The sequence below is a fragment of the Grampus griseus genome, assembly GCF_964374135.1.
Source record: "Grampus griseus genome assembly, chromosome: 17".
NCBI classification, from domain to species: Eukaryota; Metazoa; Chordata; class Mammalia; order Artiodactyla; family Delphinidae; genus Grampus; species Grampus griseus.
Genome location: NC_139011.1, coordinates 32,837,067 through 32,863,327, shown reverse-complemented (window position 1 = coordinate 32,863,327; position 26,261 = coordinate 32,837,067). Strand labels below are relative to the sequence as shown.

Here is a 26,261-nt window from a genome sequence, read left to right as displayed (position 1 = left end):
TTATGAAAATCTATGCAAGAACAATACCTGGGAATTTTGCCATTTTAAGGATGTATACTAACAAAGCATCACTTGAAATTTTTATTTTAAATATATGACTACGGAACTGGAGGACTAAATGGCATTATATAGTCTAGAAAATGGGTTAACAAATACTTAGATGAACTTTAAGTAATATGCATTAGTATCTGCTTCTTTTAAGAAAAATACATCTCTGAACTAGGCTGTTCTGAGAGAATTATGAGCAAAATGGGTGATTTTTTTTCCAGTATTTCTAACTTAACTGACAGCAATGTAGATGAAAATCCCTGGTAAAGAGAATGATGTTTATCATATTAGTATTTTTGATGTGATCATACAATATAAGAATTCTACAAATGATTTTAAAACCCAGATTTTATGGATGATGTTCAGAGTAAATCGCTAAATGTCTTCCTCATTTAGAATGTGGATTAGATTTTGTTTAGGCTGTGAAGTTAACAAAACATTCTTAATGCAAATCAAGGACATATGAGCATGGAAAATCTGTTGTTTATTTTCTCAATGAGCAATCTGATTCTAGATGAGAACACTATGGCCTACAGTAATGCAGTGTTATTAAACATTGAAAACAAAGTTTAATCTGTTGAAATTTATTATTTTCGCTTTGTGAGTTTATCTGTTCTTCTAGTAATTAGGACAGTATCTGGGAAAAGAGCATATTTTTTACATAAAATATTTTATCTCATATTTTACATAAACTCAAAAGTAGTGTGGTGAGAAAGCTAACTTCAGTTAGACTAAATGAATGTTTTAGAACTAATATAGTTCCTTAGTTTCTCCAAAATAAAAAAGTCTTGGACTTAAATAGTTCAGAATCTACTTTGAGATGTAATTATAAATGATTTCTGATATGTTTGATGATTACTTGATACTATTCATAAAAAGATTGCCCACCTTGATTTGTCATTTTCTAAGTAGAAGGTATGCTATATCTAGGAAAATCTAGAATTGACTTAGCTACTTTTTCCCTAAATATCCTGAATCATGACAATGCTACTCACCTTCCTGTATCTTATCTGGAAAATAAATCCTTGTGTTTTTCTGGAAAAGTGAGGGCAATGAAACACTTTGCTGGGTTACTGTATGATTATACAGTATTTTGGAAATTGAAAATATTCAAAGTAACAAGCTGTGTTTTACTACTTGCTTTTGTGTGCATAAGCCCCTAGTTTTAGCATTGTTATGATTTAATGTATTAACCTTTAATTTTTTCCAACATGGGCATTTACATATTGTATTCTTTATGTATTTGTAACTATGGTGAAGGTAGGGATTTTCTTTTACTTAGTTCAACCTTTGGAATTATGCTTTATAAAATTTATCATCAGGAAAAGTAAATATTTAAAGGTGTACTTTGTGGGTAAATTTTATATTTAAATTTTTTCTTGACTGTTTTGGTGTTGTGAACTCTTGCTTCCTTTCATTATTGAATAATTTGACACTTTTTTTAAAGTAGAAGCAATTTATTTCAGTCTAACTCAATATTCTAATTTAGTCTTCAAATTAGATGCTAGTCTAATTCATCTAATCTGGTAAAAATAATCGAGGTTGTGTTCTTGGTCAATATTAGCAGGTTGGTAATTTCTGATTATTTCTGGATTGTTGTAGAATGAATGTACTTTATTTTTGGCAGAAGAAAGTGACGTAAAACAAGCTAAGTAAATATCTTATAGAACACAAATCAACTGACGGAATTTTGGCATTAAGTACTACTAACACCCTCAGATGTAAATACAGCATTGTTTGTTAACAAGGATGTTCTCCTGGAATAAAGTGAGATTTCATGATTTATGAATTTAGTTGCTCATTTAAAGTTAGGTCAGTTTCCTCTAAACATACAGATAAGTTTATAAGGCCAAGCCTGTACTTAAGTGACTTTCTTTTTTATGATATAGCATCCTATAGTTTAAAAATCAATTATTTTAAACACCCTCAACAAATACTCTAAGTATGTCTTTCTTCTGCATTTAAAATTGCATTACAAAAAAAAAATTGCATTACATGTCAGACTCTAAGGATAGAATCAGAAAAAAAACTGGCACAGCTAGAACTAGGAAACAAAACATTTAAAAAAGAAACATTTTTGTTAGCTTTAAAAATAGCTTAATATTTTAAAAGGTTGTACTTTGCTCATTTCAATAGGTAGGTAGATGCTTTTGTAAATGTTCAATAATTTTATGGTTGTTGGCAAAATTATGGAAAGTAATAATTAGTTTAGAAAATAAATTCAAATAACTTAGATTGAGGAATTTTTCTACAAGATTTTTGTCACAGTGGAGAAGTTTTAGTTTGAAATCTTTAAACTTTGGTAAATATTTTGTTTTTATGTTCTAGGTCTGTCTTGATCTTTGTATCATTGAGGCGCCTACTAAGTAGATGCTTTTTTAGGCTTTATTTTGAAAGGTATCTTGCCTTCTCTAAAAGGAAACATTCTAAGGCTCCTATGACCTTTAAAAAGCCCTCATAATTATGATTAACTTTTAATTACGTGCAAGTTGTAATATACACTTAAAGTCTTGAGGCTTCTGTTTCTTTGTCTGGAATCTTTCTAAGAGAATACTTCCTTCTATACAATATATATTGATATTTACTCAAGTACAATTAAATCTGATAATAGAACCAATATTATGTCTGCTGTTAGTCAACAGATTTTCAAATAAATATCATATACCCTTGTTAAAAACTGCATTTATACGTAAACAGGCCTCATGTCTATGCCTTTTTAAATTAAGTTGATTACAGATTATTATTTCTGTTTGAACTTGAGATGTGTTCATTTGAAATATAATGGTAGTTAATACACTATATTGGCAAGGGAAATTTTGGTTTGCACAAAATTTTACATAAAAGCTGCTATTATATTCATCCTCATAAACTTACTTTTACACCATATAATTTAATGAAAATGAGTATTTTATTATATATCTGTTTATCTTCAGTAGATTTTTATAACTTTAAGGACCAACCAATACAGGTTTATTGTGTGTGTGTGTGTGTATATATATATATATGTATATATATATATAATTACTACTTTGCTTGATTAAGGACCATTCTTTTTACAGTTTGCACATTGATGGTACTTTAAATTTAAAAGTATTTTTCCAAAATAATTACCATAAATGGTATTTATGAGTTATTCATTATATTTTATTAATGTCTTTTAGTATAGTATATGAATATATTTTATTTCTCTTTTGTTAGCTCATGTGATGTAATGAACCTCCCCCAAATACTGTACACTCTTATTACAGTTTTTATATTTTCTGTATCTGAAACTAAGATCCAGCCATAGTTGTGACATAGTTGTGACCTAAGAGAGGGTATACTTTTACTATCTTTAATCACTCTAACTGCTTATTGGTTAAATGAAGTGTTGGAAAGATTTCTCATTAGAACTGCCATTAACAGCACTGAAAGTAGAATGTTTGACTGTGGCAAAGTAACAATTAAAGGAGAATTAGGGAGATAGGAAGAGTGAAGGGGGTACTCTTACCTCCTTCAAGGTTCACTGAAGTCTGAAATTCATTACAATAATATATATGAAATAAGTTTTTATAGTTTATTGCCATTTAAATAAGACCTAGATATTTAAAGGATATAGTTTCTCTTTTTAAATGTGGCTGGTTTAATACAAATAGTATATATTAAAAACTGTAGCCACGAAGAAGAAAAGAAAGTCAAAAATTTTTTAAATATATTTGGTATAATTGAAAGTTATACATTGAAATTTTATGATTTAAATTAGTACTCTATCTGCTAATTAAAGTTAAGTGATTTTTTATGTAAGATTAATTATGATCTATTTATTAATGGATCATATTCACATAGTGATGGAAAAATGATTTAATGGGCACTTTCAGTTAATAGTGAGATCCTGGTCAAAATCTTTCATTTTCATCCTTTTCTAAAATATAAATTTTGTATTATTTTCTAAAAACAATTAAATTGTTGGTGCTAAGTTACATATTCCTCACAAGAGTAAAAAGTATTGGTGAATTACTTGCATAGTTGTACCATGTACCTCTTTTTAAAAACATTCTAATTAATACTATGTAATAAAATGTCCAGTTCAGGTATCAACATAAAAAGATTTTTTTCCCTTACTAGACTTTTTATTTCACATGTTTTTATTCGGTCATATAGCATCTAGTAGAAAGAAATTTGACCTGGTAATCAGGAGACCTCTGTTCTATTTCTGGTTCTGCCATTGAACTTGTTTTATGACCTTGGGTAAGTCACTTGAACTCTATGTGCTTCAGTTATTCTCTATAATAAACTAATAAATGGGTTGGAAAGAAATTTGAATGTTTTGAATCCATACAACATGAAAAATATTACCTCAATGCCATTATAAAATAGTCAAGGTACGGGAAAATACTACGTAGTGAAAGGATATTTATTTATGTTGTTTTTATGTTTTCTGCAAAAAAATAAAATGTTTTCTTAGAGGTAGAATATACTTAAGCAGTTATTTCATCCAGTTCATACCAATTTCAATTTAGCATGTGTGGAAACTTCGTTAGTAGTGTGGTAAATGTGTATATAGGGAAATTTTGCCTATAAAACATAATGCAAAATATGATACAATTCAGCATTAACCTATGATGTTAATATAGCTCAGATTTTTCTATTTTATCTTCTTTGAGAAATGGGTGGACTGGGGATGCAAAAGAAAATATGGCATATAACATGTTAATGTAGGAGTACATTTCAGGAGGATAATACTTTTCCAGTGGTCAATCCTATTGGCAAAGTCTAGTTTGTAATATAATCGTGATGAGATTTACTGTCTAATTTTGAACAGGTCAAAGGTGTGCTCACATAATAATCAAAATGACATTGTTAAGTTTCAAAATGGTCATTTTTTTTCAGTTCTCTATAATAGGATTTCTCTTTTCTCTTAGAAAAAAAGTTTTGGATATCTCAGCCCTTCTTTCCTAGTGGAAAATTTTCATTTTCTCACTATTCAGAGAAAGAGATAAATTTGTTATTGGAAAGATTTCTCTCAAGAGTTATCATTTCAATATATCAATATTCCAAATATATTTTAGTATAACATGTTTTTCTATAAATCGCTCAGAAACTATGATACAAGTATTGCAGAAATGAATGTGGTGTTTTGAATTAAGAACTTTGTAATACCTAATTTGAAGCTAAGAAGGTAATTAAAATAGGACATTTTGGTTTTGTGTTATATTGTTTATCTGTATCAGTCACACTAATACTAACTCATTAATATCTTTTGGAAAAAAGTTTTCTTAGAATGCTCAGTTGAGCAGACATTTCCTGCTTAATCACTGTATAAAATGTCTTCTGAACTTCTCCACTACCAATGGGTAAAGAAGTGTTTCCAAAATATGTGCTGTATCTGTTATAGTAGATGTTGGACTTGGATGGGCAAATTTAAATGGAAACATCAATGATCTGTTATGTGGTGTCTGTAAGAATTTTCTGAATAAGTAAACCTCATAAGGGAATATGATCAAAGAAAATTTGTCTAAATTGAAGATTAACTTGAATCTTTAATATTTAACTTAAGCCATATATTTCAGCTACTCTTTTTTATAATGAGTTTTATTATATTTGTTACTCTCTAGAATATTTTTATAATAATATTTTGCTGTACTGAAGTAACTCAATGAATTATTGGCCTAATGGTCATACTTATTTTCATGTATATACTCATCAATTTAGGAAACTTAAAAGGCACAGAAGTCTGATCAAGCTATTTTTATTGCTCTTTTTAAGATGATTCAATTAAGTTCTTTCCTTTCAATGATAAGTAAAAGTTCTAAAAGCATTTTCACAGATCTTAAATGGACTCAGTAATGTCTTAAACAATATGGTCATACAAGTAATGTTGTTTTTACTAATGGTATCTTTCTTCAGCATCACTGTTCAGGATTGGCTGTCCATAAATAATTGTAAACTTTTGAATCCTCTTTATTTCTACACTAACTTTATTTTTCTGATCCTGCTAACCCATAGTGGCTTAACCAGTTCACCATCAGTTCTTCCATATTTTTTTTCTTTTAATATGGTATGTATATGATTATATCTTCCCTACAACTGTGCACAGGATCTTTTCTCAAAATGATTTGAGGCCCTTTCCTTCAGTGTCACTTTTTACCTTTTGAGTACATCCACTCACATCCATCTCCTTTGTCTATGTCTGTCCATTACACGATGTGATCACAGAAGAAGTGGACTCCACAAGGAGAAGACATGCAGGTCTGTCTCTTCTACTGCTTTTCTTTGTTATTTTTCATTTATCTAACTTGCCTTAGAAATCTTTTACTGTTTTTTACTTATTTTATAATTTTTCATTCTCTTCCTATATTAACAAAATGTTAAATCTGCAGGCATTTTTATTTTAGATAGTTGTATATTCAACTTTTAACAGCAACTGCTCCAATTAGATGGATAAAAATAAAATGATTAATTTTATGTCATAGGTGTATATGCATTTTTTCCATAACTGGGTAACTAACTCCAGATTCACATATATGTATATTTATATATAGTCGGGTAGATTAAATTAATAAATTAATCATAACTTGTACTTCAGTTTATTTTAGGCTTAAAACTTGTTTTCAGCTTTTTAATACATAATTCTAAAAGTATTTTATTTTTATCTTGAGTTCAGCAATGTGCTAGATTATGGAAAATACTAAAGACCTAATATATGCCCTAAACAAGCTATCAGTATCACAGAGGAGTTAAAGTATGTGGGTAACATGCTGTGTTCATGTGCTAATGTGGATGACTCTAACAATATATTCTACAAAGGTATAAAGTCAAATAAAATTTGCTTCAAATAGATGGCCAGACAAAGCTTCATGAAAGAAGTAACACTTGGACTAAAATTTGAACATTCATTCGACACATTTATTAAGCACATGCTGTGTGGTACTGTTCCAGGTGCTGGAAATAACAGGACACACAAAATGGCCCCCATCCTCATGGGCTTTTTCTAGTGTGAGTTTAACAAGTAAACTCAATAATATTATAGGTGCTATGAGAAATCTATATATACATGATTTATGTATATATAGACTACAATGGAATCACAAAGGATGGGGTTATTATTTCCACCTGAGCAGTATGGATATTAGTTCAAGAAAGACTTCACAGAAGCAATAATCCTTGAGTTGAACGTTAAAAACCAGAAATATGTTGGCCTTGTGTGTAGAGAATATGACAGGCAGAGGGAACAATGTGGTAAAATGGCTTCAAACAAGTTTAGACAGAAGAAGGCAGGGGATCTTTGCTATTGTTTCCTCCATTTCTTTTTCATTTATTTCTGATCTGATTTTTATGATTTCTTTCCTTCTGCTAACTCTGGCACATATATACAATGGAATATTACTCAACCATAAAAAGAAACGAAATCTATTTGCAATGAGGTGGATAGACCTAGAGTCTGTCATACAGAGTGAAGTAAGTCAGAAAGAGAAAGACAAATACCGTATGCTAACACATATATATGGAATTTAAGGAAAAAAAATGTCATGAAGAACCTAGGGGTAAGACAGGAATAAAGACACAGACCTACTAGAGAATGGACTTGAGGATATGGGGAGCGGGAAGGGTAAGCTGTGACAAAGCAAGAGAGAGGCATGGACATATATACACTACCAAACGTAAGGTAGATAGCTAGTGGGAAGCAGCCGAATAGCACAGGGAGATCAGCTCGGTGCTTTGTGACCGCCTGGAGGGGTGGGATAGGGAGGGTGGGAGGGAGGGAGACGCAAGAGGGAAGAGATATGGGAACATATGTATGTTTCTGTATGAAGCAGAAACTAACACACCATTGTAAAGCAATTATACTCCAATAAAGATGTAAAAAAAAAAAAAGAATTTTAAAAATTAAAGCCTAGTTGTTTCTTTTCCAAAAAAAAAAAAAAGGCAGGTGAGGGTTTCTGAAGATTGTGTAAGTTATTGAGGTATGTAAAGCAAGAGAGAGACATGATCAGATATTTGTTTCTAGAAAGACTACTTTGGAAACTAGGTGAAAAATGGAGCGGAGCTATATAAGCAGAAAGATCATTTATAAGGATATTGCATAAATCAGTTAAGAGATCATAATGGGCTGAATCAACAGAGGCAGTAGATACATGAGAAGTTATTTAAAGATGTAGAATCTATAAGACAGTTATCGATTGGATATTACTGATGAAAGGAAAAGGAAGAATAAGATAATCTTGCGTGACTGAAATGTTTGGATATACGGTGGTATATTTTATCTTACAGGGAATATGGGTTGAACAAATATTTAAGTGCAAAATAAAGACTTCAGTTTGGGGATGGGTTAGTTTGAGGTTCCTTTGGAACATTTAAGTGTAAATATCTAATAGCATTCATTGGATGTATGGGCCTGGAACTCTGGAGAGAAGTCTGGGCTAAATTATTGCAATCACAGTATTCTTTTTAGCATGAAAATGATTCCCTTTTTTGTTTTGTTTCTTTGACTGTTCTGAATATTGTCCATTGGTATGTATTTCAAATTTTCACTTCAATTCTTATTATATTTGCTTGGCATCTATACGATATTTTGAGTGCTGTGAGCTTTCATTTGCCATTTTGTTCTACTTGCATTATGTTCTAAAAGGTAAAGAGAAGTAACATTCATTGTAGGGAAAGTTTAACATAAGTGTATATGTGTATACATATAAATGCACATATAAACTGTTAACCGAAATTTCTCCAAATTTTCAATTATTGATTTACTACCAAACTTCTCATTACATATTCTATTTATTTTATAGATATTCTCTGTTCTTCATTACATCCTATATTTAATGGACTTAATATTATTAACAAAAGTCTAAGACACAGGTACTCAAGATTGCTCAGTCATGGGGAGTTCCCTGGCAGTCCAGTGGTTAGGACTTCGCTCTTTCACTGCCGAGGATGAGGGTTCCATCCCTGGTCAGAGACCTAAGATCCCGCAAGACACACAGCATGGCCAAAAAAAAAAAAAAAGGTACAAGATTGCTCAGTCATGAAAACCATAACCCTAGTACACTGAAATCTTATCAGAAAATGAAAATCACTCAGTTTATAAGGAGGCACATAATGTCAACTCTATGTTCAATACTGTGTTAGATAGCTTAGATGTTATGAGAGACACAGTAGATTCGAGAAATTTTTTATATAAGTTTAAGCTTAACATTTTATTAAGTAATATTGTGATCTTTTAACCAAAAAGGCTCAAATGAAATATGTATATGTACATATATCTAAAAACATCACATCATATATGAAAGCTACTATTGATAAAGTGTAATACTTAATTCTTTAAAGCCTATAAATACTCAAATATAAGAGAAGAGAGTTAAGAAAGTTCATGGATCTTGAAATAATAGGAATACCCAAACATGAAATAAAAGTGGTTTTGAGCATTTCTTCCTTGTGTGGAGTGGTGTGGAGGAAATTGGAAAGATTATTAGAAGTCAGGAGATCTAGTTTTAGCCCTAATCTTGCTAGTGAACTGTGCATTAAGAACTTAATCCTGATTGTAAAATGTTACTGCTAAATTCTCAAAATATTATTCATGCCCTGTTAATACTATGACATTCAATTTTACCTAGGCCAATTGTCCAGTTTAACTCTCTTTCATAAGAATATCTGTGTTGGAGGAAGTATTGTTCTGGTAAGAAACAGTCTGAGAAGCAGTATTAGAGCACAGACTATACAGCTAGACTCCCTGGTCAGTCTCACCACTTACTTGCTGTGTGATTCTGAGAAAGTTGCTCTCTCTGCCTCAGATTCCTCACCTGTAAAATGGAGATAATAATATTGGGTTGGCCAAACAGTTCCTTCGGTTTTTAAGTAAAAATAAAAGACACATTTTTCATTTTCACCAAGAACTTTATTGAACAATGTATTTACTGTTTTGTTCCACTACCTTCTGCCATTTTTCAGGCAACTTCATAATTCCATCTTCCCAAAACTTTTTATCTTTTTGAGCAAAGAACTGTTACAGGTGCCTTTTATAGTCTTCCAGGGAATTGACATTTTTTCCATTAGAGAATTTTGTAAAGACCTAAATAAATGGAAATCTGAAGATGCAATGTCTGGTGAATACAGTGGATGAATCAGAACTTCCCAGCCAAGCTGTAACAGTTATTGCCTGGTCGTCAAAGAAACATGCGGTCTTGCATTATACTGATGGAAGATTATGCATTTTCTGTTGACTAATTCTGGACAGTACACAAATCGTTTTTGTGTTTCTGTTGTGTTTTTACCTTTCTTGAAATCATAAAGCGTAATACGCGGAAAATGTTGCTCTTTTTCTTCCATCTTCAATATTAAAATGGCTACACAAAAATTCACCAATTTTGGTAAGTTTTTTAAAAATGCATGTTGATATGACAGCTGTCACAATAAAATCTAACAAAATTGTTTCGAATGAAGTTAAAGACAACTAAGTGCTACTAGAGCCATCTTACGGAAATAACCAAACGAACTTTTTGGCCAACTGAATACTGCTACGTCAAACTGCTTTTTTAAGGATGAAATCAGTTAATATTTAATATGTAAAGCACCTAAAAACAGTGTCTGGCACATAGTAAGCACTATACAAGTGAAACTATTATTTTATTATTGTATAAAACATATTAAAAAACAGTTTTTATTTTGAATCCGCTGTATTGAAGCCAATGCATTTTGATGTGTAAGCATTCTTTCAATGATATGATAGAAAGATAAAATTAGTTTATTTTGTTTTATGCATTACACATATCTTATACTAGTTTGTGGCTACCAGTTTAGGAGCTAGTTGTCGTACAAAGTTGTGCATCAGGACTGCTACACCAGAAATGAACGTTATCATTTCTGAGGCAAGAGAGTTGGATAGAAACAGCAAGAACATTGAACCCATTTAGGTCTGAATTCTAAACCAAGTTTTGTCACCCGCTAGGGACGAGACTTTGGGCAGCTTCCTATTAAACAGAATGAACTGTGGTGAGATTGAGTTAATTATGTTTAATGAAAGCATAAAAGAGCTTTTCTCTGGAGGGAGAAAGCCTTTCTAAGAATAAAAGCAGTGAAGTAAATTTAAAAAGAGAGATCTGACTACAGTGTCTCAGGTATAAACTTCAAAATATCAAAATCAGCATAAACAAGTTAAAAGGCAAACAACAAATTGTGAAACATTATTTGCAGCAACTCAGAGTATTAAAAGCCTTAACACCTGAATCACTTTGTTGAACAAATTATATATTCTATAAAACTCTAATAGAAAAATGGCAAAAGACATATACAGACATTTCACTAAACAAGAAATTCAGTGGTCAGTAAATATATAAAAAATACTTTATTTTTTTCATAACCATATAGGTGACTTTTTTTTTTTTAAAGATACTATGTTTTACCTAGTTAAAAAACAGCATTTTAATGCTGGGGAGAGTATGGTAAAATAGTGGCAGCATAATTTAATATTTCTAAAAAGCAATTTTTTTAATATACACCAAGGGCCTTAAAAATATTTGCAGATTCTGATATGGTGCAAATAGAGATTCAGATAAAATTGTATGTACAAGTTTCACTAAAGCATTATTTGTAGCAACAAAAAGGATGCTACCGTGAATGTTAAGTAATGGAGGAATGGGTAAATAAATTATGATATATATCCAGCCATCTAACTGAATAATTTTATTGACATAGAAATGAGAAACAATTATTTCTATACTTTTTGTAATTTGAAAAAAATTGAAAGTAGTAATACTTGTAAAGAACTTGTCATGGAGTTTTGTCCATACTAGATAATCAAAAAATGGTAGTTCTTTTAAATTATTACTACTAAAAAAAATTATACCAAAGGTTATTTTTTCAGAAAGATATACTTATTTAGCTCTTCACTTATGATTTATGTTTGTTATTAGCAAAATCACGGGTTTTGCAATAGCGTTTTGAATGTAAATTTAATATATCAATAATCTACGTAAACAATGAATGAGTAAGGAGTTCAGATAATATACCCACTTCTAGGATTGTTTAAAAATGGAGAGAAAAATATTTTAATAGTAGAGCTGGGCATTGGACTGTGCTTATTGACCAGTTTGGTTGTCCATCTGTAGCACGAAAAACAAGACAAACTACTTAATTCTAGATATTTTTAAAAAACAAATATGCTTTACTTAAAGGACAGTCAAACAAGTAATGTTTTATCCTCTATTGTCCTATTAAGGAAGCATGAATGCTGATGTAGCAGTAAAGTGTGAGATTTGAAGGCCTCTGTGATCTTAGGCATCATAATCTCTCCAAGTTCCAGCTTCGTCTTTAGTAAAAGAGAGTTGATAATTTGTGTGTGTGTGTGTGTGTGTGCCTATGCATATACTTTCAATCCTCAGAAGAATAAAAACAAATGACAAGCCAAAATGAAAAAATTTCTATTTCAACAGTAAGCAAATGAATGCCAAAAAAGGAAAAATAAACAAAAAAAACTGTGAGCTACCATTTTTCTTATATAGGAGTGAAAGATTGTTTTAAAGATTAGATAAATTTTTCATAAAGTGTCTGGCAGGTAGCTAAAAAGTTACTTTTAATACATATGTCATGAATTGTTCAAACTATTCAAATTCCTTCTCAGTGTTTTTTGAACACCAATGTATATATTTTCTACTCAGAATTATAGTTAATTCTAGGTTTGCTGTGTAAATAATGATAGTCTTTATTAAGAGAGGAAGAAATATCCAAAGCAGAGGTTATTAAGATACCTTTATGAAATACACAATCTGCAAGTTTGACTATGCCAGATGCATAATTCTATAGGTATCATAATGGCATATTAAACTATCATATATCACAATTGGCTGAATTAAAAGAGAGGTATTTCTGAAATTCTTATTCCAGTGATACAAAGGTATTTCACAGCCTGAAAATTCATTGTTCAACAAATATCTACTGAATATTTATTATATGTCAGGTGTTATTCTAGGTGCTGGTGATATAACAATGACAACAGCAGACAAGGTCTCTCCCGTTGTGAAAATTATATTTTTGGGAGGGTTAATGGCCACTAAATTCGGTAAGTTTAGATAGTTATAAGTGCTATTAAAAACACTTATGTAACCTATTGCAACTGGAATGAGGAAGAAGTTATTTTAAATGGAGTGATCCAGGAAGTCTTGTCTGAAGAAGTAATATCTGAACTAAACCAGAAGAATAAGAAGAACCCAACTATGTAAAGGAGCCAGGAGATACATACGTAATTAAGATCAATAAACAAAAGGTAAAATAAGGGCATTTAAATTTCAGGAGAAGAATTATTTTTGCTGTAAAATTTTTTTTTTTTTTTTTTTTTTGCGGTACGCGGGCCTCTCAGTGTTGTGGCCTCTCCCGTTGGGAGCACAGGCTCCGGACGCGCAGGCTCAGCGGCCATGGCTCACGGGCCCAGCCGCTCCGCGGCATGTGGGATCTTCCCGGACCGGGGCACGAAGACGTGTCCCCTGCATCGGCAGGCGGACTCTCAACCACTGCTCCACCTGGGAAACCCCAGAGCTATACTTTCTTTACTCATCTGTCTGGAAATCTGAAATATTTAAAACTCATCTGCCACTGACACTTAAATGCCTTTTCAGAAAAATATTTTACAGTGGGCTTTCCCTGGTGGCGCAGTGGTTGAGAGTCCGCCTGCCGATGTAGGGAACACGGGTTCGTGCCCCGGTCCGGGAAGATCCCACATGTCGCGGAGCGGCTGGGCCCGTGAGCCATGGCCGCTGAGCCTGCGCGTCTGGAGCCTGTGCTCCGCCACGGGAGAGGCCACAACACTGAGAGGCCCGCGTACCGCAAAAAAAAAGTATAGCTCTGGATGGTAGTTATGGTTAAAATATATTTTTTAAATTATTTCAGTTGAAAGGAAAGTGTACATATTGTTAAGCCAAGTTAGTAAGCAAGTTATTTAATAAGTATTAACATATACACAATACTTGCTGAATATTCATAAATCATGGTAAAAGCACATCATGATTGTTTTCAGATCACTTTCTTCCTCTTTGCTTGTTTAAAGGTCTATATTTTAATATCTATAAAAATATTGTAATACAAATGGGTTGGCATGAGCAACAAATAGGTTTAATATAAAAAAGGGTAAGTTGGCATGAATATATTGGAGATAATTGCCAAGGGAATGTAAATTAGGTTATAATTTAGCTGAAGAGAAAGATGTGACTTGACAGATGGTGGTTTCTTTTATCAGCCTGCTTGAAGGCTTGAGGCGATGGGGTGTGGGATGTGAGGGTAGGGATGAGGAAGGGAACTAATAATGGGAAAAGCAAAGTTTAACGGAAAATGAAAGACAATAAATAGAAGTATTGCATTAATTAATTACATGATGCAACTGATGGGAAGAACCTAGTCATAGATTATAAGGTCATGCAGAGTGTGAAGGAAGTTGATTGACCAATTCAAAGTAAGGGATGAGAATCAGAAGGAATCTCTAAAAGGAAGATTACAGATTAAAAATGACTATATCACAGGTTAAGATTGGGCTCATAGGGAAATAAGTTGAAGAAACATTACCAAAAAAGAAAATTAGTCAAAGAGGAGATTCAGCTAGAAACGAAAAAGGGAAGTTTTAAAAGGGAGAACGTTGGGAAGAAAAAAGAATTAAACAAGAGTTGAGAGTGGTGTGTTGAGAGAGAGTCATTTCATGACTAAATATTTCAGATTATAAGTTTTGGAGAACAGACCAATGTCAGCCACCTTACAAATTTTCTAATGAGTAAAATTGAAAAAATAATAAGTCCTACCACAAACAGCTGTGCTGATTGAGTAACATAATTATAACACATGCAAAGCTCTTAGCACAATTCCTGGCATGTACAGAGTATTACTATCATTGTTAAGAACTTAATTGTGCCAGAACATTAGTATCAAGTTCTAGAATGCAAGATTTTAACTGTGTATTTTTAAAAGCGTTGTTACGTTTCATTTGCTATGCCTTGTTCAAATAAAATTTTAGTGTAAAAACATTATTGAAGAAAAATTAAAAGCTAGATCAAAATCTGATCAGTGGTTATCCGAGCTGGCAGAGAGAGGACTGACAGCAAAGCTACACCAGGGAACACGTTAGGGTGACAGAAATACTCTGTAGCTTGCAGCGAGGCTGCATGACTATATATATTTATCAAATGTCATAGACCTTTGTACCTAAGTAGTGTGAATATTAATTTTTGTAAATTATGCCGTAATAAATCTGACTTTAAAAATTATTGAAAATATACAAAGTTAAAATGAATTTTAATATGTTACTCAAACAGTACTAAATATATGCTAATAGAAAAACTTACTTAATCTAACACAACTCAAGCAATTAAGAGCCAAGTCCCACCCCAACACAGAGCATGGTAATGGATAGGGTTGACCTACAGCTTCAGAGAGAAAAGATGACTATAGCGGATGAGCTGGGAAACCAAGAAAGGACTAAAGCTTTGAGTCTAAAGCAGTGGTCAGTTAACCAAGAAAGATCAAGAACAAGCAAGGCAATTACCAAAGAAATAGATTCTGGATATTTTAGACATTTACTGATAACTAAAGGAAGAGCAGACATGAGAAGTAACTTTAACTTGTTTGGGACAAGCTGAGTTTTAGGTGCTGATGGGGATTTTAGGTGCATTTAGGAGATAACCAGAAATGTGAATCTTAGGGTTAGAGGAAAGGTGAAGGTAGGAACCCTCATCATGGAAGTGACAGTTGAAGCTGTGGATTTAGACAGAATCACTCAGGGATAGAATAAAACTTTAGGAAATGTATGTATTTGAAAGATGGACTGAGAAAGATGGGCCAACACAATGTCTGTAAAGAGTGAACTAAAGGAGTGGCATTAAAGTGCACGGCCAAACAGTTGAAGGAGAGAATGTCAAGGATAGTGTAGTAATTATATCCAATGCTGCAGTGAGGGCCAGTAGAATGGTTCTGAGGAAGGATCACTGGGTTTGGCAAATATGACATTTGGGGGAACCTTTGAGACATAAGTTTCATAATATCAGACTTAACTACAGTACTCAGTGATAAAGTTTTTCTTTGAGTAAAGTCACCATGAAATAAGAGGGAACCAGCAGTAACCAGATAACATATTGCACTTGACTCAGTATTGGAGATACAGTAAGAGGCTCTCTACATTTGGTATTCTAACTTTATAGCGCAAATATATAAGGCTCACTTATACAGGCACAAATGCTCACATCATGTAAAAATCCATTGTTTTTATACTAGATACGGTGGGCCCCACTTACCAAACTTGGAATGGTGATGAATAATTGATGACTTGGAAGTTAATTCCACATACTATAGATTTTACTCTTGGGAGACCCAGTGTAAGAACTAGCTCAAACAAGGCGATTGGGAGGGTTTGGGCTTGGAGTAGTTGCAAAACTAGGACTCAGTGATCAAAACCAACTTGAACTTTGCATTTCCTCAATCACAGATTTCAGAAATGCTGTCAACATTTTGGATAATTTTAAGTCACTGTAGTATAAATTATTTTAATCCATAACTGAGTTTCCCACCCTTTGTAAATACTATTTTTAATTCTAGTTTATAAATTGAAAAATTCAGATACGGATCAGTTAAATAACTTACTCCAGTCATTTAAAGCTGGAATTTAAACTGAAGGAATCAGATTTGGTGCCAGAATCCATGCCCTTAACCTCAGGAAATGGGCATTTTATCTGTGACAAGGTGGAGAATGCAAGAGGGGACATTTTACTGCGAACAACATGAAAGAACAATACTAGAGGTCTAGGAAGAGGAGAGCAGGAAGAGAGGAATTCAGAAAGGGAACACTAATGTCAGTGGAGACCACTCAATCCAATTTGCAGTTTTATTTAAGGATCCTCAGTGCAACTGATATTACCATGTGGGTATTTGGAAAGTTGAATGAAATTCATTTCAGTCTCTAACTTAGGTTAGTCTCTCCTGATGCCTCTTCATCTAATCCTCATCCTTCTTTCTCTGAGTGATCTCATCTAAATTTTATTCCTCTTTCTTCTCAGTATTGAACAGGAATGTTTTGTAACATGTCCCTATTCATGAAATATTTAGGATGCATTTCTTTGAATTCTGAGGGAGTTGTATACTGTGTAACATTAGTTGCTCCATATACTGATTCTTGTACCATTGACCAATAGTAATCAATATTAGTATCCTTGGAGAAAGAAATACAGCTTGATGTCCAAGCACAAGTACTATTTGAAAGCCATATATCTAAATCCTTCATTCAAGGGTATATATAGATTTATTATTAATTACCACACTAATATACATAAGAAAAATTATACGGGTCTCTTTTCCAGCATAGGTCTCATCCCAGTTTTTATATGATGGATATTTTTATTTTTTCATGATTTTTAAATTAACTGTCAATATTTCTAAGTATATTTAAATTTCTATTTTTTTCTAAACAAACAAATGTAAAGATGCATTTAAATTTCTTTATTATGCTCCTTTCATATCTTCTGTGCAATCTTTTGATGTGTGTAAAGAGTGGATGTAGTTGAAATATATCTTAAGGATATGTTAATTAGGCCCCAGATGTGGGACACAGTGGTCTGTGATAATTGTGTCATACCAAAACACAGTAGGAGACAAGTCATACTCATGGTAATAATACGTGCTACTCTGTGGATTATCTCTTCCTTAATGTAGATTTTAGCTATCAGGGAAAAGTCAGAACATTCCAAAGTGCTGAACACATATGAGAAATAGTTTATTAACCTGATGAATCTGACTCATGTTTTTATCTTTTATCAATGGTTATTGCATTTTTTTTTTTAGAAGCAATTTTAATGATAATCATTGCATTCCTTCTTTAAGGCCTTTCATTTTAGGATTTAGTTTATCCTCTGAACTAAAGGTTATTTTAAAGATATAGGAATTGTGACTAACAAGTTTAAAATAATTAAGTTATTAGAAGGTTGCTAAACATTTTCTTCTAAAGATGTCACTGTACACCCTGCAACAAATGTATCAATATGTAGGTGAAACAGTTACACTTTAGCTAGTCTAAAAGATGCTTCTAGATTAGATCACCTTTATGATTTTTTTCCTGGGCAAATTTCCTGGTTTAATGAGCTTTTCAATTTTCTCTTTCCCTCCCTTCCTCTTTGTTTGTCTTTCTCCTTCCCTCCCTTCCTTCATCCCATTCCTCTCCCTGCCTCTGTACACACACACACACACACACACACACACACACACACACACACACACACACACACACACACACACACACATGCATACACACATTCTATAAAGGAAACTTTAAAGAATGCAATACCAGGGCAAATAGAGCAAGAATTTCTAGTACACTTTACATTATCTATATTGATGAAGTAGGTATTACAATACAAAAGAACAAACAAACATCATTTGCCTTCAGAATTAACTAACCAGAGAGTTGTAGAGCAGAAGGAATCATAATGAGTGTCTGATCCAAAATTATTCATTTTACAGATGATGAACTTTATGCTCAGAAGGGTGAAATGAAGTGCTTGCAGTTATAGGGCTCATGAAATTAAGACTTGAGCCCAAGTCTTGACTCTCACCTTCTAAACCAGTGCTGTTTTTAAGATTTTATTCAATCCTATGTATCATAAATATACTCATTACCCTAAATCTGGGCAATTCCAAAGCCCTATCAACTCTGTGATGATTACCTCCTCTGCACTCTCCATGGACAAAACCCTGATCTTCCACCGTGATCCCAAGTACATCCTGATTTTACATGTTGAAACCTAAAATGGTGCTAAAATCCAAGTCCTCTGAATAATAAAATCTCAGTAAGTCTGTTCACTGAATGTAGATGTCAAAAGTAGACATACTCTGTTTCCTGAGATCAGTAGATCACTCCTTATAACTTATGTCCTAAAGTAGCTTGCATATTAGTTTCTTTTGACTATAGTGAAAGGAGTCTGAAATTTATCTATAACATCTCCTTTGAAGTATTATTTAATGAATATGGCAGAGAGTTAACAGAGAAACAGATACACAGGTAACCTAAGTATCTAAAACAGATCATAAAGGTTTAGAACATAATTCAAAAGACTATAGTGCATAACTATGAACCTCACAGTAGGACACAGTTTATAAGTTTCTAGAACTCTTATGTTTCATTTAATTCCACATTTTACTTAGGCAACTATGAAGTTCAGTTTTCCTGCATTCCTAGGAGCAAATAAGTAAACACATTATAAGAAAAATAAATTATATTTTCTTTCATTCCAAATGTGTTATTTCCTAGTGACAGCAGTAGAAAAATCCTCAAAGTTGATTGATTTTGAAATAATTATTCCTCAAAATTCGTGTATCTTAGTTGCACAGTTAAGACTAAGTTTATTTACACTTTAAAAGAAAATGCTTCTATTTGCCCTAGTAGTAATACAAAATAATCTGGTGCATAATTTTTAATTTTTTCACAATATTTATTTCCATATTTTTTCTCAATTTAATGTGTTCCAATATTTGTTATTCCCTGCAATACATCTCTTTTAACAAATAATTTAGCTAACAAAAGTGTACTTTTTATGTGGTTCTAGTATATGATAAAGTTTTTGTCTAAAAATATGAGAAAATTCATTATAGGCAAGTGACTGTGAAGAAATCATTTTAAAGTAACTTCTTTAATTTTTGTTGCATAGTTTCTTAAGTCCTACACTTGAAAAAACTAATATGGAAAATTTAAAAACATGTCAGATCATTTTTTGTATTAACATTCATAAAAATTGGAAAGATCTGCACTTTATTGCATTTGGCAGTATTTCTTATTTTGTACCACTTTTAATCAATACACCCACAGCTTTTATTTAACAAATATTTGTCCCTAAGATAAATTAAATAATGAATGATTGCATATTTGCATCTTAAAAATTATTTAACGTTTATTTCCAAAGCATTCTATCAAATCATTACAAAAATACAAGGTTTTCAAACTGGATAATTTGTCCTTGTTCACATAAACATTATATTTTGTGTGTTTTTAAAATGTTTTTTCTGTATAATGTATAATCATTGTGGATACTTTATAAACTATGTATTAACCCAAATAAAAAACCAAAAGCACTTATACTAACTTCTAATAACCAGTGATAACTGATAACTACTCTGGTGTGTAAATCTTAAATGTTTTTCACTCCATGTCTTTGTCTTTTTTGTCAATTTTGTGCATATATGTTTTTATGAATATATATGGTTTTTTAAACTACAAACTATAGTACCATATCCACCATTTAGTGTTTTATAATTACTAATTGCAGTGTCTTTATTTTATATAATTTATATATGTGAATGCACATGCACACTGTTCTCATCATTTTTTGTGAGTGTATAATATTCTGTAGATACACCATAAATGCCGTTAACTAATCCCCTATTTTGGACATTTGGAGTTTCTTTTCCCTGGCGTTTGCAATTATCAAACAATGGTGTAATGAATATGTATGTACATCTTTGCACATTGATTTATTTCTTTAGGAAAGATCCTGGGAAGTGCAATTCCAGGGTCAAAAATATGACCATTGTAAAGCCTTTTAATACACAGTACCGAATATGTTTTATTTTTAAATAATTTTCTTTTAATATTTGTACATCAGTTACTTTGGAAAACTTTCATATAAATGACCATTAATTTTTTTGTCAACAGCTAGTTTATTACTGTCACTCTGAAAAGTGTTTTTGCAGTTATTAGACTCTTGAAAGAGCAGGTAAAATAAAACCAAAGACAGTATCTTCTTTTTGAATTGTACTGCCCTTGAAAATAATATTATAACAAAGTATTACATATTCTTATCTCGATGCATTTTAACAATTCCTATTCCTATTCCTTTGACTTTTGAAAGACATCAGTAAACTGTTTTATACTCTATCCTACTGAATCTAGAAAATAAGCACACAAATAGCTATGCTTTTTCTTGTGTAATTGTTACTTCAAAGTGAGAAAACAGCTGCATACACTGATTATACCTTTTTTATTATACTTAATTTGGTACATGCCTAACTGGTGACTGTAGCGTTTAAAGAGTACATGAATTTGCCCTTTTAAACTTTGTCCATTTGGAATATGTTATTTCTGTCACTGTCATCATTATTGTCCATAATCATCTTTTGTTTTGTTGTGCCTCTTCCACAGTGTTTGTATTTTTTTAGAAGAAAAGTTTGTAAACTAGGATTCAATAGGATAGTTATCAAAAATATTTTTTTCCTTTCTTTGATGATTTGGCAAAATATAGTTAATTTTATAAATAGATTTCTAATAGGTAAGTAATATACTTCTTTAGCTTCAATCAGAAAAAGGCCTCAGATAATATTTTGATTTATGTTCAGACTACATTTATGATACCTCTGTATGTATTTTGTGCAAATACATTTTATTTACATTGTCATCAATTATTTAGATAGTTTTAACAAGGAATAGTTTTTGTTGGAAATCTCTCACTATTAATAAAAATTTGGTTAAGACATTGCACAAATGTCTTTAATTCTTAAATTTAACTGGAAAGCAAATTTAACATGTACCTTTACAAGGATAAAATTTAGAAGAAATCCAATTATAAAATGTAAATTTTTAATGATCACTCCACAAATTCTTGATGTATTATTTTGTAAAATTTTTAACAATGTAATTTGTTTTCTAATCTCAGATTATTTAAAGGCACATCTTAAATTTTTTGAAGACATATAATAATCAAAGAAAAAAGGAATTACAGATGTGATTATTTTCATCAGAAACCCTCATGAAACAGATAGCCACTTAGTGAAATGAAACTTTTTAATCTCAATTAAAGGAAGACTTTTTTAAACCTGAAGCCAAATATTTATATATCGATAGAAGAAAAGGATAGGGTGGAGAAAAGAGAAAAATCATTAAATTAGCCACAAAAATTTGGGATACTAACCAATGCAGTTTCTGGATTTAGATAAGGTTAATAGTCTTAAACTTCCCTGATGTTGTAATCATAGATTCTCTAATTTGTTTTCTGAATTTTGGTGTTCTTTCTTTGAGCTTTGCCGTTGGACTTGAGATTTTTCCCTCTTAAGATCCCCAGATTTGAGCATTTTGCTTAAGATCACAAGATGGGGTCACTGAGTCAGCAATCCTACAATATTCTGATCACTGTTTAGCTTCATTATGAATTGCATTATTGCCAGACCTATGTCCCTATTTCAAAGAAGTGTGGTGTGTGAAGCTGCTTTGGGACCCCAAGAGTGTGTGTGTTTGTGTGTGTTTGGAAAAGCAAACTTAAAACTATTGCTTGAAGTGCACTACAGAAATCACTGAAGGTGTACTGATGATCTTCGTAGTGTAAATGTAGAAACCTAAGCAACCACTGTCTTACTGTTGGTTAATATGGCCATTTTCAATTGCATCTCTGATTACAAAATCTACCTATAACTTAACTTTTTTTTTTTTTACTTGATTGCCATACCAACACAATAAATATGACTTTTTAACTTTTTGGACATATTAAGTAGTCTTTTTCAGGTTCAAAATAACCACAATTAGTTTATTGGTTTAAAAACAGGTAAACCTCTTAAATGGCTTATGTTATTAAGATATTAATGAAATAAGGAATCATATTAAGATATTAATGAAATAAGAAATCATATTTTCTTAGTTTACTCGATTAATAATTTACCTTATACCAAAAAGAATTTGAGGCAATTTGAATATTACACATTATTATCTAATAATCAGGAAGAATTTAATGTAGTGTCATAGGAGGTCGATGTCCAGGAAATAGTCTCAACATTAGAAAATGTATATATGTATGTACGTATGTATGTGTATATGTCTATATGTATATGTATATTTATTTATGTATATGTAAAATGTGTTTAAACTTTGTCTATTGGTGCTATTTATATTTAAAATACTGTTTTGCTACTATAATATCAAAATTAAACTTTTTAAAAGAAACTTCCCAAACACTTAATTTAGCTAATATTTTTTTCAGCATACATAATTTTTTGAAGCTGGGATGGCTTTTTTGTTCCCTTGCCCTTGGAGAAAATAAACATATTTATCTGAGAATATCTCTTGAGGTACAAACAATTCCAATATTGTATTTTAATAGAGTGATAGACATTTATACTTGACCATATTTCACACTTATATCATGGAATCACTCACTTGATTTTGTGTATCATTCAACTGGTATTAACATTTTATTTCTATTCCCCATTTTATAATTTGGCACAGAATCAATTAATCAAATCATTATTAAAATTTGACTCAAACTGTTTAGTTGATTTAAATTTGCTCTTTTACTTAGATGTCATATAGTCTAAACTCTTTATACATTCTTTTAGTCAAGATTTTCTTAGTCCTTTTTGAAACTTTTTCTTCCCTTTGTATCTTATTTTAATTATCAAATTTTACTTAAAATTTTTTTACTAGCAGTTATCAAATATACAGTGAGGTTTTTCTCAGGATGAGTATTAAAATACCTATTTTTGAGTGGGCACACTTCTGTCTATATGTCTTTACTGCAGTTTTAAAGTTATGATCTTAAGCCAGGGGTATGTGTGCGTATGTTTACATTCTTACCTAGACCCAGTGTTTGTGGATTTACATGACGACATTTTATTGTAGAAACCCACTGAACCTACTAAGCTATGATTATTTTTCCCAGTTTGTAGGTTTGTAGCATACAATTGAGATTTTGTTTTTCCATTATGCCTATTAATGAGAAATGGAATTTCTCTATAAAATCTCTTTAATAAAAATCATAAATATAATTTTAAAGCACTTTTTCATGTTTGCTAAGGTTTTCTTACCGAATTTAGTTCTTATTCTTACCAAAGTTCTTAAAGACCCTCTTGATATCTATAGTTGATGTGTTTTGAGGAAGCACCTGTTATAGACAGCATTAATCTCATCTTATAATAGGCTTACTATCTCAGTTTCTCACCTCCTTACATTCTTTTCTTCCCCTAGAATGATTTCAGTAATACTTTGTGCCTTTATAGGCATGGTATGTTTTCAGGAGTATTATTCCAAGTGCCTCTTTCTTCATCCTAGTTCTAGAAAATTCAAGTTCAAAAGATCTTGATAACTGCATCCACACGTATGTTGGAGCAACCTGCTTTAATACATGGGACGATTTTATGATAATTCTAAATGCAATTGTAAAATTGTATTTGAAACCAATGAGACTTACAACCTCTTTCCAGTAAATAATTCGAACCTTGATGAATTCGTTACAAGCCAAAATTCTTATAATATTACTATTGTCATATTTATGTGCTGTCAAATATATTCTCCTGGACATATATGTACCAGAAGGTGTTTTCTATCTAATGAAGATTTGTTGTCTTCTATTTACATTTGTTTACATTTTATTCAGATTTAAATTATTTCACATATTTAATAATCATGCTTTTATTCACCAACTTGCATACTTAAATAAATCTAAAAAATGACATTTAATTTGTACATACTACCTTGAATGAAAGTAATATATCAGCCTAGCATTTCTTCTTTTATACATCCTGTAAGTTGGGCTCAGAAATAAGAACTGAACATTAATTTTATGGGTTTTTTTCTACTCGATAGGTGCTATGGATATAGAGGAGAGAAATCGCCAAATGAAAATTAACAAATACAAACAGGTAGCCGGATCAGATCCCAGACTGGAACAAGATTACCAATCAAAGGCAAGACATTTTTCTTTTTAAAAGTTGTAAAATAATCAGTTAATCATATGAAACTGTTAGATTCTCAAACTGCTGAATGCAGATTAGTCAGACACAAACATATAATGCAATGGCCCCATGATATTATTAAATGCTAAAATTTATGATGTGTTTGTATACCAACTTTTAGGTGTAGACTTGCCTTAATATTTAGAAAAATCATTATATAATATAGGAGATTAAGGAAATGAAACTCATAAATGATCTGAAGAACAAAGCTTTTAGAATTTTTCATTTTATAAAACCTATAAAGGCCCTAACACCCTCAAAAATGTTTAGGAAGAACTTCTATTATCATCTTATGGTTTTCCTACATATAGAATTTTTTTACTTTATAGCATTTTAATTCAATCTGATTTATTAATAAGTTATTGGAACAAAATACATACTCATGAGGTGTTATAAAGAATTCAAAAAGTTTTTTAGTGAGAATCTTTTTGAACCACCTTTTGGTAATAAATTGAGGTGTGAAGTCTACCAGTGTAGGAAAAAAAGTATTATTTCATTGCTCTTGCCCTTCATTGCCTTTATATTTTCAAAACATTTTTAGGCTCATCATATTATTCATTCAAAGACTTTACTCTGAGGTACCTATTTAAGATTTAACAAAAGAATGAAAATAGCAAAACTTATTCCTAACATTTCATTATTATGTGGTCTAATCATTGCAGTCATGTAATATTTGTGGTCTGTTATCTGTGTATTAGAGAAAAGCAATTTGGATTTTTATACAGTTAGGTCTATTTTATCCTTACCTTCAGTTTCTCTCAATTATAGCCCATTCTTCAGTAAAGATAAGACTTACGAAGTAAAGCACAACTGGCTATCCTGGATGTGCGTATGTTGTAGGTAGCATAGGTTTCAGTTTCTCCATTATACAACCTAGAGGAGGCAGATATTCTTACCTCAGCATCACCTTCCAAGCCACCAATCTCTTCCCCAGAGTGTATGAATGTTGACTGATGTGGTGAATACAGGATTGTTCTGCTGTCCTGGAAATGGCACAGGCCTAATGCCAAAAGAAAGGTAAATTTAAAACAAACAAAAAATAGCCTTGCCTTTACTTAGCAGGTTTTAACTTCTAGAAATTTTATTCTAAAATGAAAATATGAATAACTTCAAATAGGTTCAGTGAATTTCACAGAGAACAGATTTGCAGTGATAGTATATTTCAGATACATCTCTAACCTTTTGAACTTGGTATCAGAAATGATATCTGCGCCTTTCCAGGTACTTTTAAAAATATTTCTGCCTAGGGCTAAATAGGAAGAAAGACCTGATCTTTTGTGGCATCTGCTATGCTCTAATCTCTCATTTATTCATATTATATAATCCAAAGACCAAGGCATGAAGTCCTGATAAAATAGGATATTAAAGCTTCCATAAGCATAAGATAACACATATTTGTTTTATTTGTTTATATCCCACTATACTTCAGGAAGGAATGTAGATGATTCTTAAAAATACATAAAATACTCTCAATAATATCGTCAGTGAAGAAATGAGTATCAAGGGAAAATGAG

General features: G+C 31.5%; 1 protein-coding gene across 28 annotated transcripts in view; it reads left to right on the top strand.

The window, feature by feature from the left end:
• Positions 1-26,261, top strand: part of RIMS2 (regulating synaptic membrane exocytosis 2) — a gene marked incomplete at its 5' end in the record, with an annotated part of 569,746 nt that overhangs the window by 402,014 nt on the left and 141,471 nt on the right. For 6 of the 28 annotated variants that reach the window (XM_082675035.1, XM_082675034.1, XM_082675037.1 and 3 more), the window contains one exon: positions 24,599-24,699. The exons of 15 other annotated variants lie outside the window; for them this stretch is intronic. In XM_082675035.1, the coding sequence (XP_082531161.1) occupies positions 24,599-24,699 (101 nt within the window). Of the gene's footprint in view, positions 1-6,243; positions 6,277-24,598; positions 24,700-26,261 lie in introns of all 28 variants that reach the window. 7 more of the 28 variants (XM_082675032.1, XM_082675036.1, XM_082675010.1 and 4 more) reach the window with 3 other exon arrangements.